The 17,220-nt window shown below is 30.9% G+C and overlaps 1 protein-coding gene across 1 annotated transcript in view; it reads right to left on the bottom strand.

The window, feature by feature from the left end:
* Positions 1–6,361: 6,361 nt before the first annotated feature.
* Positions 6,362–17,220, bottom strand: part of MS3_00004016 (uncharacterized protein) — a 114,985-nt gene continuing 104,126 nt past the window's right edge. Inside the window, exons 10-12 of the mRNA XM_051211897.1 lie at positions 15,745–15,860; positions 11,236–11,396; positions 6,362–7,563 (exon numbers count right to left, since the gene is read on the bottom strand). Coding sequence (XP_051072020.1) covers positions 11,385–11,396; positions 15,745–15,860 — 128 coding nt within the window. The 3' untranslated portion in view covers positions 6,362–7,563; positions 11,236–11,384. The remainder of the gene's footprint in view (positions 7,564–11,235; positions 11,397–15,744; positions 15,861–17,220) is intronic.

Below are 17,220 nucleotides of genomic sequence, written 5' to 3' on the forward strand. Positions count from 1 at the left end.
TCTTTATTAGTTAGTTAATTGAGTAAAAATTTTAAAATTGTTTACATTGAAATCATCGACAGTATTTTAAATTTCACATAGTGATTGCTCCATAGTCAGAAACTACATTTTATTTACCTATTCGATAGGATACTACGATAAAGACATTACTTCCTTATCTCGATGTAAAAGAATCAATCTAATAAACAATTATTTGACATAAAATGTATTCGGTATTTCTATATTATATGGAGCTGAAATATGTAAAGCACACCAATTGTAGCTTAGATTGATTAATATATATACAAAAGAATTATTTAACATGAACTATCATTAATTTCTTTTCATATCTATTTTTATGTATGGAAATGTAAGCCAATGAGTTTAGGCGAACAAAAGTCATTTGTAAGCAAATTTAACTGAACGTTTCCAAAACAAAAAAAAAACATCGTAATAGTACTTGTAGACGACATAAACAGCTTAGTTGTTATCGTTTGTGACTATAACAACCAACTTGTCTTGAATAACAATGTTAACTGTCAATTAAATTATTAGATCTCTCTCGCTTTAATAAAAAGAAGTATATTTAGAAAGTAACAAACCAGTAATATTTATCGTTCTTCATATAGAACTATATATCTAACAAAGTAATATGAATAATTTAACTTGTCTATTATTTTACCGTTTGTTTGTTTTTTTGGATGATTGTCAGTTGATGTTATGAAACTTATATTCCTTTGAATATTTTATTATTAACTGGACAAATGAAATGATTAAAAGATGAAAATAAAATTACTATCACTTTCTTTTAACGTTTATTTCTCTGTAAAGAAGAGAGTATTTTCAATGACTATTTACGGTAAATATTACGATGAATGTTACAATTGATTGATCAGTTTGTCATGATCAATGTCATGATTGTCTAGTTAGTTAGTGCTTTCAAATACTATAGACAAATTTATATTTATTTAAACACATAAACATTAGTACAAATGAGCATCAACAATTATCTACGCCACACAATAAAAATGAGATTATGACGAGATAGTGAGAGGAAGGTAAGTATAATAAAGAAGAAGAAATTAATTAGGTATTAGAGTATGAGAGCGTAAAAGTTAATAATGATAGTGATGGGAGAAGTCCAGTTGACAAAAATATATCCATAAAGGGTTCATTTATTTAGAGAAGATAGTAACAGAAGAACAGCCAGTCACTTGTATACTGAGCCATATCTGGTAACATCTCAAGATAGTGATATAAATTAAATGATAGTCACTGGTACAAAACCGACGTTACCGGAACTCAGCATTACTAACATGGTGTTACCAATGAGGGTCGGCAGTATTTTAGAGATAACGAAGATCAAATACAGAGGGTCGCTTAACATCCTCAGTTTGAAGACACCTGGTTTCAAAAGCATAGATTCAAGCTGTAGATCCAAAATTTTTCAGCCAGAATAAAAATGCCTTACATTATCACAAGCTACTCTGGCTTTCGCCACACTCTAATTTATCGCATCACTCACGTCACCACTAGCTCTTACACTCCCACCGAGATAGAAAAAACTTTCGGTTACCTTTAACTGCTCACTAACAAAAGTGATTTCAGGCACAGTGTTCTTCAATTTTCGAAAAAAAAACTTTGTACTTAGAAAGTGTGAAACACATGTCATACCTACGGACGCACATTCCACACTGATTGAGTGCGTATTGCATGATTAAATATCATCTCACAGTAAGACATTATCACCCGCATACTCATTGTCATAAAGTCTACCTCCGGATAACAGATTTACACCACTACTATCTACATCCATGTGAGCTCTTCTTAAAACGTCATCGATGGGAAAATTGGAGAGAAATGGAGAGATTGGGTAATTCTGCCTAATCTAACAAATTAGATAAAACAATGGACAAAGTTGACCATATGTCAACTGACTTACAACATAGTCAATAATCTGAGTGACTCATAGTGTTAAGATATGTGTATATATAGTTTGTAAGATACTTTAAAACTAGATTTTTCTCCAAATGAACACTCGTCAACAAGGCATACTTAGAAATTTCATGGAACTGATACATTCTTCAATTTTAAATGATCTTCACAAATCTTTTATCATGAATATAATAAAATAGTAGTGAATACAATGTGTACCTTAATAATTTTATGATTTACAACAATAGATACAAGCAAAACAGTAGTATAATATTAATCATCTTTCTTTTCTTATTAAAGTCAATGTAAGAAATGAATTGATTATTGATTTGATTCATTATCATGGTTATTATTGTTGTGTTTTTTGTTATTGTTATCGTTGTTGTTAATTTCATTTCATTTAACTAGTAAAAAAATGTTAACTGATCTTTATCAATATGATGAAAGTACTAGAGTTAAGATTATTTTCATTTGATTTTATCACATTAGTTTGTTTATTTCTTCTATTTTCTTTTTCAGTTTAATCTATGTGAACGTGTTTTATTTTCTTCTTTTATTTATTAAAGTAAAAGATACTACTTATTAGAAGAGAATTTTGTTTATGATAAATATCTTATTATTATTCTTTTAATGAATGTACACATTAATTCTATGTCATTATTCTTGATCTAATTTTATGTAGGTAAATCGGTTAGATAGATACATAGATAGATATTCTGTAATTGAAATAAATAATAAAAAACACATTAAATGTATATCCTTCTATTAATGATAAACAAATGCATCTGTAGATGATTATTGTTTTTTTTTTGTTTGTTTGTTTTTTAAAGGTTCATTTAATAAACAGAATTTCTATTAATTGTTTTCTTTTTCCAAAACCAAATCAATTAAATTAATCGGTACAAAGAAAAAAAAAAGAAATAAGAGAATTGATTGATCAGCAAAGAAAAAAAATGTTTCTCTCAATAGATTGACAATCGAAATGAATGAAAGCTTTATGTATTGAAAATTATCTTAAGCACGCAATTAATAGTACTATAGATATATTGATGACATATTTCCTAGCTGCAACAATTACAAGCACTCCATGAACCTATTGAATCTGTTTAATAAAGCACACAAGGATATAGAATTTACTATGGAACATGAAGTTGAAGGTAAATTTCATTTCTTAAATATTGGAATCAGGCGAATATCAGATGACATATTACATTTGTCTCTGAACTCCACTCAACTATTGCACCAACCATCCTTAATAACCTCTGACCTGTTCTTGCATATATATATATATATATATATATATGTATATATATATATATATATATATATATATATACCTCAGAAGTACATAAACCTTGTGAAGGCTCTTTACTCGAACACTACCAGTCGAGTCAGAGCTTATGGCGAACTGTCATCTACTTTTGCAACCTCAAGTGGTGTCCGTCAAGGCTGTCCACTTTCTCCATTTTTGTTTAACTTCATCATAGACCTATTGATGGAAATAACATTCTCGTCTACTGGTTTCTCGGGTATTGATCTCCATCCAGGAGGTCCACTTATCCAATTAGAATACGCAGATGACATAGTCCTGTTTGGTGAAGACGCTGATAAAATGCAGTCTTCTGGTAGCACTAAGCAACAATACCAGAATGTTTGGAATGCGCTTCTCTCCCTCGAAATGCAAGTTGTTGCTTCAGGACTGGTCTGCGTCAACTCCTGAACTAAGGATAGGGAGTGAAGTAGTCGATAGCGTTGACAACTTCACTTATCTTGGAAGTTTGATCAGCCCTAATGGGTTGGTGTCTGATGAAATCTCACCACGGATTCGAAAAGCTCGTTTGGCTTTTGCCAACTTACGTCACCTATGGCGAAGGCGAGATATCCGTCTATCAATTGAGGGACGAGTATACTGCGCGGCAGTCCGTTCTGTTTTAATTTACGGCAGCGAAACATGGCCATTAAGAGTAGAAGACACCCGTAAGCTACTGGTATTTGACCACAGATGACTTAGAAATATTGCTGGCGTCTGTTGGGATCACCGGGTAAGTAATAGTGAGGTTAGACACAGGGTATTAGGGAATGATGGTAAATCAGTTGATGAGGCTGTGAATCTTCATCGACTGAGATGGTTGGGCCACGTGTTACGTATGAATGAACACCGATTACCACGACGTGCAATGCTAACCTGTGTTTGGGTCGGTTGGAAGAAAGTTAGGGGCAGCCAAACCAAAACGTGGCATCAGTCCTTGAAGTCACTAACTTCTAGTCTGAGCCATGTTGGGAGATGCAGACTACTTGATTGGGGTCTGCGTGACTATCGTATCCAATGGTTGGAGACTCTTGGTGACATGGCTGGGAATCGATCACAATGATGTCGGTGTGTGCACTCTCTGTCTTCCCTTAAACTAAGAGATTAAAATCACTTCATATCTTTCTTTCTACGAACTAATTCTGTCATCCTGTACTATGTCCTTGTATGCAATCTTACTTTTATGTATTAGCACCTCTGAATTAACTACTTTTATGAATCCGGTGTCCATCTTGTTGTGTTAATGAGGTATGGCAACTTGGACCGATGCATATATGTGCCTGGTCCTACGTTGTAACTGACTGACTGACTGATATATATATATCTTCGTATAATCTTTGCCGTTCCAATCCTTTACATTCACTTATGTCAATCGTTCCATATTATTTCCTATCTCAATGTAAAATTCTAATACATATTTAGTTGTAATCCACTAACGAGAAACCACGAGATATAATGAATTCATACTATTCTGAATCGGTGTTTGTTCTGGCTTTGTTTGTTTTATATTAATGCTTATTGAAATATTCTTTGTAGAGATTGAATCCATTTAGATAATCATTGAAAACTAAAAACTTACAGTTGTTTTACCCTAGAATGGAATACTTATGAAATATGCATTTAGAATGACTAGAGATTAAGTTCGAGAGCAGTATATTATGTGACAAGTGCACAACTTTTAGATCATTAGATTTAAACTCAAGTGATTTACATTTCATGCTTCAATGGATTAACGATCTTCATTTATAGCTATCAGTGATGTCGATTTATTACCAAAATACCTGGTTTACAAGAATGGTCACCATATATATATGCATTAGTCTAACAACCCGACTAAGAAATTCAATTGTTCAATTGTGCAACTAAACGAAATATTTGTGAACCGTTAAAAATCAACATAACTTGATATAAAGTGAATGTAAACAAGTATATAGTATAATTTACTAATTACGAAGTGGTTAAACAACGGATGTTTTCTACTAGATTTTCTGAATATTTAATTATACACTAACAAAGAACTTCCATTTTAAAAATTATTTTTATGATGACCTTCGAAGTATTTCCGATGTTTGTTTGATTGAACTCAATATATTACTAAAATAAATTGAATTCAATTAAAACTTAGAAAATGAAAGATTTAAACAGAAGAAATGAAGCATTCAGTACGTACGTCACTTATCAACCGAGAATAGCCAATCAACGAATTCTCATTAACTTTTATTACGGAATTACTTATGATGTATTCTAATTACTAACTTTATCTAAGATATTCAAATATTGGACTTATTTTATAAATGCCTTAAATTCTAAAATTCAGAGAACAGTCTATGATTGTGTTATTTATCATAAGTTAGAGTTCACTGAGACCATCATATAATAGTATTTGTAAAGTTTTGGATTCTTGGCTGACGATGAGATGTATAATGATAACATTTTAGTGAGAGCTTATGCATTTTAAAACTGAACTAAAATCATATGAAGATCGTCATAAACAAATGATAAAAATATTTGATTACGAAATATCCAACTTGAATAAACACTTGTATATTGACCGTTTAGAATTCATTTTGTAGGCTTTAATGCTCTTTCTTAAACAGTTATTGTAAGCATTTCCGATTATAGCATACAGAAATTCCACTTCAATTATCAAGTGCTTAGTAATAGACATTCAGTTTCTGAATAATGTCGTCAAAGATTTATATTTACTCACTCTGACAGTAGCATTTGATAATATTTTACTAGGAAACACATTGTTCAATAAAAGTTAGATAGTGTCTAGTAGTTGAATTCGAGGAAATCAGGAAAAAATATACAAATTCATGTTCGTTTAACAAGCTAGTGGCTTTCTAAACTCAGTATCTCAGAGGATAAAGCACTGTATATTTATACTGAAAGATATTGACTTCGAATCTGAATGTGAACATCAACACTAAGATACATGTTTATAGAGCTGACATATGCTCTAATGAGACTAAACATAAGTACCGCTTGACATTATCAAACTGTAATTCACATTTATGATTTTATCACAATACTAAGCAAATCCTTACAGGAAGTACTTATACTATTAGCAACTGACTAATTACAATTCTTAACATTCACACCATAAAAATATAAACCTTCAAAAGTAAAATAGAACAACATTTACTTATTTTTTTTAATAAACACATACACACACACAAAACTCTATCACAACTTGAATTACATCAATATACATCAGTTCAAAAAGAGATATGAAACATTTATTATTTGCAATCTTTTATCCATGAAAACAAAAAAGCGTAAACAAACAAACTAACAGAGAAAAAAGGAGTAAGTCACAATGTTATGAAGTAGAAATTAAAAAGAAAAAAAAACTTTTCAATATAAATAGATACATGAGTTTATTTTTTTTAAAAAAAAGAAGAATAAAACCAAGATAAAAACTAAATAATTTTTTTTAAAAAAAAAACACAGAATCTTAGTTTATTTATTTCAGTTTAATAAAACAATCATTATACATAAATTAATTGTACAATGGTTACAATTGTATATTGTTTCCAATTCATATGTACGTGTATAATAACAATAGTAGTAATGGTAGTAATAATAGTAATAATAATAATCTTTTGTACATGAGGTGAACATAGATAAGTTGTATTGAACATGAGTTATCTATGAGAAGAATACTGTTTATATATTTGTTTGTGTTGTGTGTGTGTATGTGTATGTGTATAAGCTTGAATGAATGGATGGAAACAAACAAAAATAAATAAACGCAAAGCTGTTAAGATGTTTGAATATTTATATTTTTTTCATAATTGTACTACATCTCTAAACGAAAAAGGAACACATATTTCAATGAATACATTAAAGAATCCTGAAAATGGAAAAAAAAAAAATAATAATAAAGTAATAACAGATGAAACCGATTGGAAAAATGAAACAATAATAATAACATTAGAATGTTTTTGAAGTGAGGTTCACATTTAAATGTGATGATGTGTTTTCATTTGGAAAATAAAAGACTGGAAACATTCACAGCCAATAGTTATGGTACAGTAGTGATAATTTATTCGATTCAAGAAGGAATAAGATTAAGTGTTATGTCAATCATGAATAATTCAAGAGACAAATGTAAGTACACAATGAATAAGAACAGTTCCATGGAGTTATTACAAATAAATATATTGAATTTCAGCTTTTTCTATTATTAGAAAAGACAAACAAAACAAAAAACACGGAAAAACTTAATACAACAACATTATTTGAAATACATTTGAAGGTAATTGATTGAATTGACTACATAGAACAATATTGAATTTCATTGATGTTTCAATCAATTTCAGGATACGACTGACCTGTAAGTAAATAAGATTCAAATTAGATTGACCGTTATGTTCATTTATAGAAAACAATTCACTTGATTTTATGATCAACAATAATGTTTTTATTTTTCAGGAACAAATTTAGATAGATTATCGAATGTACAATTAGTAGTATTCATATATATGGACAGTAGGGAACATTGTTTGACCATGGTATATATTCATCTTTCAAGAAAAAATTAATCATATTTTTTATTGTTTCAAACATTAGACTAACATTTCTCAACTGGATAAAATTAATTCTTTAATTATCTTGATAATAACGATCACTCATTAACCATATCATCATTCTATGTGAAAAATCACTATACCTGAAAGACATTTAAGTCATAATCAAAATGATGCCAAAGAATTTGAATGTCATATTACATAACAACTGATTTATTTGTGGGATTCACCTCTTCTCATATAATTCTTATAATGTACGGATATATACATTAAAGAAAATCAAACATTAGTTTAAAGTTCAATACACTTGGCAGTAAAATAAGCTTACTCACCTAGTTTAAACAAACCAAAGTTCATTGGCAATTGCGTATTATTTAAAAAAAAGTCTTTTCATCATTCAGTTACTTATTCCTCTTTAAGTAGCCCAGGTCAATTTTATAACCCAATTTTCAGATTTATGAGCCGATTGTATAAGTTTGCCAAAATTTATATTATTTCTTAATGTTATTATCAAAGGAATATAGAACACAAGTAGTATTTCCAATTTTCTAACTTACTTACTTACGCCTGCTACTCCCAATGGAGCATAGGCCGCTGACCAGCATTCTCCAACCCACTCTATCCTGGGCCTTCTTTTCTAGTTCCTTCCAATTCTTGTTCAAATTTTCTAACTACTTTCCTATTATAAGCTTTAGATTATTATAATGTAACTCAATAAATTCGATCTCTTAATTGAAGTGACTGACATCTCATATATTCTCATATGGATGTTTATTTGTCATTAGGATTGATCTTTCAATGTCGATTATTTTGATATATACAATACACTTCCTTTTAACAACGCATGAATGAGCTATTCACAGTATAGTTAACTTTTTAAACAACAAATCATCAAAAAATTATCACATTATCCATTTTTATTTATTCGACATTGTATGCTTGACTGACAATGAATGATTGGCAGTAAATGAACAAAACAAAAATAAAAAAATCTATCTATTCCAAACTATTCAAAGGTATAACGATGTATTCAACAAAGTTACTTGTACAAAGTTACCTTGCTCATTCTCTTTTACCTTCTTCTTTCTTTTGTTTCTATTATGTAGGACATTTATACATTCTATATTCTTATCTCTTTTTTTCTCAACCTTTACTACTTATATGCAACTCAGTAATGATTTAGCGGAAATAATCCTGCTAATCATTATGTAATTCTTTTAATTCGATAATTAATATAACTCTTGATTTGAGTATATTTAAAGGTTAGAAATTGAATAAAAATCTTTATTCTCTACATTTATCATCTTAGTAATAATGTGAATAATTCTCAATTTGTATATAAGCCAATTCATATAGAAACTATACACAATTTATTCATCTGATATGTTTAATTTAATATTTCGCCTAGATAATGGGTTATATTGTTCGACAAACTGTCAAGTTTTCTTCTTCTTCTTCTTTCTAATCCTTTAACAAAGAGAATCTATCAAAAGATTTTTATCCTATTTTTTATTTATTTATTTTCAAGTATAAATTTGTTTACAAGATTAATGAAGCCTAAATTCTTTAAAAAGTCAAGGATGTTTTGTTATTTATTGATAAATATGTCAGTTAATCGGTATTTTTTTACACGATAAACAATCATTCTTATAATTCAATAAATCAATAGTGTTAAAGTTTCCCAATCAAAATATATTAAGTCAACATATTGTAGTTGGGGTTTTTGGGGGGGGGGGAAGGAGAGGTTCCTGATACTCTGATGTGCAATATTTTTTAGTCATTTATAAAATGATAATGAAAATGACCTGATCATATTGTGATGTGTGCTACTGATTTCCATAGATATAAGTAGGATGTATTATCAATAGAAAGTGAAATACCTGGTAGTAGAAGGTTATGATTGAAGGGAAGAAAACGAGAACAGAGAATGATGGAAATAGAAACGAAGGAACAATCATGTCTGAGACGAATGATTGACATTTTTTAAATTAAGTAACTACTGTATAGTTCTCAGATTTTACTAAAAATGTTCTGTAATTTTGTATTCAAATACATTCGGTTGTCTCCATTCGTGTTCTCGTTCACTACAATACTAAAACTATCCAACCAGTTCAAATCACATTTTTCTAGTACAAAACTATTCTGAATTTCATTGTATCGTAGTTTAGTTGTATTAGAATAAATAATTGGATTGTAGATTACATTTTTAGATATATATATATATATGTATCTTCTCTTTTAACGACAATCAATATCTTCACTAGTTGCAAGAACTCTACTAATACTTTGTCAAATGGCAGAATCTAATTTGATTTTTCATACAAACTTAAAATCAAGATACCTTACTATCAGATGCATTACTAAAAAAAATTTAATATGGACATGGTGGAGAATATTTACAGTGTAGGATAAAAATTTGGGTGTTTTGTTCTTTAAGATGTATAGTTTGATCATTTAGTTTCTATGGTCACTTTTCACAACTGCATCACCACAAACTTCAACTTCTACATTTCAAAGAGTAAAACAACTACAAAAAAACTATATCAACTATGAATTATATTTGAATAATTTCTATTTTTTCAGATTAATGTTTCAATAATCTCAGTTATCAACATCTTAATCTTTATAATTTATCATTTCAGATATTTACAATCACCAGTTATGATTATGTAACAGTATGCTATCCATTACTCTGATTAATATGATTTTAAATCTAATTTATATTATATGCAACTGATAAAAGTACACAATGATAATATTCTTGTTTAATTGATGTTAAACTCGTGTTAAAACTAGATCGTTTTTATTTTATTTTGAGTTGACTGGTGAGTATTTTATGCAACATGAAGTTATGATTAAACTTAATGTTTATTCTTTGCTAAGCGAGAGAGTAAATATTTGCATGTTATATGTTAATAGAGTATTTATTTTTACACTAAATCTCCAGTTTCAACAAAATGTTCATATATATTTTTGTGCATGATTTATAACACTATTGAATTATCATCAACTACTTATATTGTATGTCAATATATACTAGTCATTATCAGTTATTTCCATTGAATACGTAAGATCTTTTCTTTGATCATTTTATGTGCCATTGTTAATTCAGGTCGATAGCATTCGATCTGCACTAATAAGGACTAGATACGCATGACATTGATCGCCACCCAATGATCAATCAATTGTGATTACACCTCAGTCCTATAGGAGGTCAGTCGCGGCTCGGATAGCTTAGTGATAACGTCTCTGACTGTGGAGCTGAGTGACACGAGATCGAATCCGCCAGGAAGCACCATTTCCCTAAAGATTTGAGGTACACCTTGCTGACGAGTGCCAAGTAGCACGAAACCCGGTTCCAGGGTTTCTTGTCGACTACCTCCAACCACCATCTAATCTCAGAGAATTTAAGTTTTAAAAGGTTTATATATATAAGGATGTATACAATAGTATATAAAATATGTAAATAAAACTCACTTCAATAAATAAACCCCTTTTTGTGTTGTCGCTTTGGTTTATGAAAACTTGTTATAATTTTCGATTAGATTACAAAGAAAAAAATGAAAATCTGTATCTAACATTTAATAATTCATAAGTTTGTAACCAAATCAGTTCAATTTTGTTTATCAACGTTTAATCTATAAAACAGAAGAATATTGACAAAACAAAAAATATTTAGAAAAAAAAGACAGTTTGAAAAAAGTTGTCATAATCAATTGAAAATAACGAAGTTATTGTGACGGTCCCCAAGAGGTATTTCCTGAAGTCCTAGTGACAAGCCATAACCAGTGAAATTCAACTAGGTCTGTTGTGAGATAGTAACTCACTGATGACAATGATAGACGGTGGCAAAATTTCGTGAATTGGTTGAAGTTAGACATGAACACTATTAGGTGCCGGCTCAGTGATCTAGAGGTTAAGCGCTTGCGCACGACACCGGTAAGTTCTGGGTTCAAATCTCGCAAGGCGAGATTGTGGATGCATATTTCTGAGGAGTCCCATACTAGAACAAATTAGCCATTCAGTGCTTCCAGGTTTTCCATGCTGGTCTAACTTCAATGGACTCATGAACTCAACTATTATATTACTATAATATCCAGATAACCCATCTCTGATTAAAATGATGGAATGTTAAATAAATTATCTCTATTTTTATACGCTGACTGTATAAAGAGAATATTTTTTTTCATTTTATGTTAAGTTTACATGGTAACAAAATGAAAAACAATATTATTTAAAGCAACATGAAAACTATAATGAAATCGTTCAATAAAATAATTCCCAAGATTATTTGTAGACAATAGATAAATGAAAAAGATGGTTTAATGAATATTTTAATGCAGAAATATCATTGAAACGAGAATTAGATGAATCCACAGAGTAATAATCATTTTTCTTATAATTATATATACAATATCTATGTACAGTTTAGACAATGTACTTTTAAATTGTACACATAGGAGCATGTATTATTTTGATGATATACTGATATTATCCAAAATAAGAAGAATACTGATAAGTATATTAAATATATTAAAACAAGATATTTCATTGCATAATAATAATTCGAATGAATTTCCATCGATTGATACTAGTGAGAAGCCGTTACCAGTGGAGTTCAACCAGGTCTGTTGTGAGATAGGAACTCACTGAAGACAATGGTGTACGGTGGCGCAACTTCGTGGATTGGTTGAAGTTAGACATTAACACCATTGGATGCCGGCTCAGTAGTCTAGTGGTTAAGTGCTCGCGCGCGAAGCCAGTAGGTCCTGGGTTCGAGCCCCGCGTGGTGCGGGATCGTGGATGCGCACTGCTGAGGAGTCCTATACTAGGACGAAACGGCCGTCCAGTGCTTCCAGGTTTCCCATGGTGGTCTGGCTTCAACTGACTCATGATTTTCCAATTACGAAGAAAGGAGAATAGCTGAAGCGTTCCATATAATGCTTCATCCTATTGCTTTCAATAGAAAAGACGTCCTTACGTTACATCCTACTTGGACTATCTGTCCTAATCACCTAGTCTGATATTAATCACAATTCACGCTATTATTTTACAAATTAAACTCTATCCTTTATCACCATATAAGTCACAAATTTTTTATCCTTAACAGAGCACACTTACATAAACACAAATTTACATACATTTTTTTTATTGATTCACTTTGATCGAATTGACACGACATTGGTTTATTCAGACCTGTTTTTTGATTGATCACATAGTATTCCTGTTGTTCTGTTGTATTTGGATTAATTTTGATTTGATTATTTATTCTCTGAAGAAGTGGCTCACGCTAAGTTACGAAACGTCAGGAAATCTAATTTTTCTACTCATTGGGATACTACAAATATATTATTTTTATTTATAACGATCTACCCAATGCTCAATTTATTCGAAATTATCAAATCAAACCTTGGTAATGATACCTACAGATATCGTTTTAATGTTTTAATTATCTAAATGAAGGTATTTAACAACACTGAAATAGTGTAATAAGAAGATGGAGATTATTAGAACTGTGTAATATGTTAGTGTAATACATCTTCGAACAGTCTGATCAGAATAATGATTACAATAAATAATAAATATTTTAGATTGAAATCATGAGTCAATTAAAGCTAGACCACAATGAAAAACCTGAAAGCACTGGATGGCCGTTTCGTCCTAGCATGGGACTCAGCAGTGCGCGTCCACGATCCCGCACCCCGCGAGATTCGAACTCAGGACCTATCAGTCTCGCGCCAGGCGCTTAACCAACTAGACCACTGGGCTGGCATCCAGTGGTGTTAATCTCTAACCTCAACCAATCCACGAAATATTAAATATATATTAAAATCTAATGACCATAGACATCAAAAGAAAAAAATGATTTCAACTATGTTTATGATGGTAAACAGTTAAGGCTTTTGGTGTTATTTCTTTACTTTATACGAGATTTTAATTGTGTTCTTTGTGAGAAGAGAATTCTTGACAAATGTAGTTTGTCATTTCCATGTCACATATATTGTTTAAACACTTTATTTAGACCGAAAGGATATAATGAATTCTGGAAAGTTTAATTCTTTTCTAAATTAACCTTTAAACATAAAAATCCAAGACATTTCACTTGAACGTTTGTTTGGTAAATAGAAGTTAAAAACAGAAAATGGTTATTATAATATATTTGTCATCTTAAATTATCCAAATAATGAACTCACTAAATTAAAACTATTTTAATGTTTATCCGATTTGAGTGCTTTATGATTTATTCTAATAACGTTGATATAATAAGCAAAGATGGATAGTGGCTAAAAGTGGAATCCAGAACGCGCGTTTTGTCCTATTCTGGACTCATCAATTGGATGTTCCTGCATCTCAGAGTTCATGTTCACTCCGGGACTCGAACCCAGCACCGTTCGCTTCAAACGCCATCATATTATCCACTTAGCTACTGAGTCCAGATAGCCACTTGCTTGTGCGATGCGAAGAAGTTTAAATTCACTTGGTGTTGCTTTACTTGTATCTTCCCAATGTTATTCAGGACTGCAATTGATTCCACTGCTAGCCTCTATCCGTCTTTGCCTAAAAAGCTTACTTAAGGCTATGTCGAGGCAATCTGCACAGGATGAACATATGCCAATACGAGACTGATCAATTGCAGTCCTAAATAACAATGGGAAGACACAGATAAAGCAACACCAAAACGAATTTAAGTTGATATAATGTTCTGGTGAAACACTAGTATATTTTATAATACAAATAGATTTTCACTCTATTCACAAATCCAAACAAATATATCATCAACAGAATACTTTTTACAAATGGGTTTGATTTCATTCATATTTCAACAGCAAATAATACAGTAGATCCACAGTCAGGAATGCGAAAAAGGTAATGATATCAAACAAAAAATTTAATTCGAAATATAGAAAATAAGACTTAAGTGATGATAGTTTAGGGATTAAAAGATTAAATATGGATTTTTATATACTAATGTAACTAGCAGACATCAAAAGGATGAATAGCAAATGGAAACAACTGGAAAGGATTGCTCATGACAGAGTTGGATGGAAAGTGCTGGTGGGCGGCCTATGCTCCTCCACGAGGGGTAACAGGCGTAAGTAGTGTAATTGACTATCTCGTATGTGTTATATCCCGATAAGAATAATGAATGGTAATTTTTAGGATCCACTTATGGACCAATACTATGAGTATATTTTTATCGTGTAATTGTCATGTAACTAAAGTGTTCATATTTATGTCCCTCTTATTATCAGTTTTATTTTGACCTATGAACTATTATTATACGATTTACCATTCTTGATTTATTCCCTGTCTGTTAATCACTACATCCCCCATTCACAGCCACTTTTGGCGAAATATTGTACAAATGTTATTTTCTATTTTATGGTACGTTGTGGTCTGTTTGATTGGTATATAAACCCCGTACGTTTGAAATAAATTATTCATATTGCAGAGGCTGAGAGTGGTGTTCTAGATCTAACTAGCTGGGCTAGGTGGGAAGCAGGACCGATCAGGACTCTAGGCTGCTCGCACATGTTTTACGCGTCCTTGGTCTGGTCGATAATTCGCTGCTTCTGGTTAGCAGCTTTGGGCATAACAGTATGCTACTTATAGTCATTTGTTACTTTTTATTATTCCCATGGGTTTACTCAAAAATTTACTGTTAATAATCGTTGATTTAATGAACTGGTACAAGGATTGTTTTGCAGAATGGTATTCATAACATTAAACTAAGATTCTGTTGAGACGGAATCGCGAGCACGATCTAACACATGAAGTTGAATTTATTTGCTAGTTGTTACCATACATAATCCCCATAGGCGAAAGCATCCCTGTTTTCATGAATTCAATTATCAAACCGAAATTTTGACGTATAGAAACCGGAAAAGGTCATTGTAAATGCTGATATTAAAGTATTTCATAATTAGAAAATAGTACGGAAATAAAAAAATGATTGATGAGCCTTTCTGTTTTGATAAAACTCACTGTAATCATTTGAACTGTAGGGACAGATATGGGAAGCATATTTGGAGTACCATAGTAAGTACTATAAGTATTAGAACCATTGGTTGTTGAGTTGGAATATTCCGAATTTTGAACTCCTATATAAAAGAAGCATAATAACTGTGCATAGATCTTGAGGGTAAAAGACGTTATAGGTAAGTTTACACAAAATACACGAATAAACATTAAATATATTCTCATTTGTGACTGGTTTCAAGATGAATTATGGACAATCTGTTGGAAAGAGTTTGACTGGTTGGTTCTAAAAATGTGAAACATTTAATGCCAAGGATAATAAAAATGTCTCACAGCAACGTATACCGACAGAAGTAATAAATCTCATTCAGTACACACTTGCTTGTCGATCTAGATGGATCATCACTACTGATAGAACAACATTGATCCTGTTAATAGTTATATGTTTATATACTACTACGTAGTCACAAAGTAAGATTAAGGAGCTATTTAATGCTACTTAATGGTTAAGAATTCATTAGCTGTAAACAGTATAACAGAGAAGATATCAATTATCATATAATTATCTTTAAAAGACCATTATTATTTGGATGATTCAAACAAGCTACATTTTTTTCTATTATTCTGTAATGTTCAACTTTTTTTTCTAATTACTGTAACTAGATGGTGGGGCCCTTTATTTTGTCGTCATTTAGATTGAACGATTTTGTCGAAAGGGCTCTCCACTTTAGTGGCCCGAGGTCTGACTCCAAGGAGATCGTTATGATGACTGTTGTTGAAATATATATGTCGCCTATCCTCGTATATAATCATCGAATTAAATCGCGTTAGTTAATAACGGAATTAAATAAGTCGAATAACGAGAATGGACTTGTGAATACATATATTTTGTATATAAAGCGAATGGAATAGAGAGAAGAGAAACGACGCAGAGTGGAGATGGCTGGTAAGCCAACTCCCATTTAACCAAGCGTTAATAAATAGTTACAGTTACGCAAAAACAAGTTACAGACATGTGATGAGTAATGGGATAAGAAGTGTACACACACATATGCAACTCATATAAAAACAGTCAAGATTGATAAGCGAATGAATAAAAAGATCAGAATGTGACTCAAGTAAAATGAGTAGAATGGGCTGTCCGAAAGCTAGAATAAGGTATATAGGCTTAACATAATAATCGACACTACAAGATGATGCAAAAGAAAGTTTGATTTCAACTTAAATCATAAACTAAGAATTATTTCATTATCCGTCATTTATATACAAATTCTTTAGTTTTGACTGGCTATTTGATAAATTTACATAAATTTTTTTCTTCGAAATGTAACTCTCATTTCAGCAATATAACTATAACTCATCTATATAACAGATAAGAAATAAACACTAATTATTTCATATAACAACTAGTGTGCTACTATATATCCAACTTGATAAGTCTTGTTAATTTGAACGCTTTATTCGGTTCCTACGCTGCAACCT

This window comes from Schistosoma haematobium, chromosome ZW (genome assembly GCF_000699445.3).
Source record: "Schistosoma haematobium chromosome ZW, whole genome shotgun sequence".
In the NCBI taxonomy this organism is placed as follows: Eukaryota; Metazoa; Platyhelminthes; class Trematoda; order Strigeidida; family Schistosomatidae; genus Schistosoma; species Schistosoma haematobium.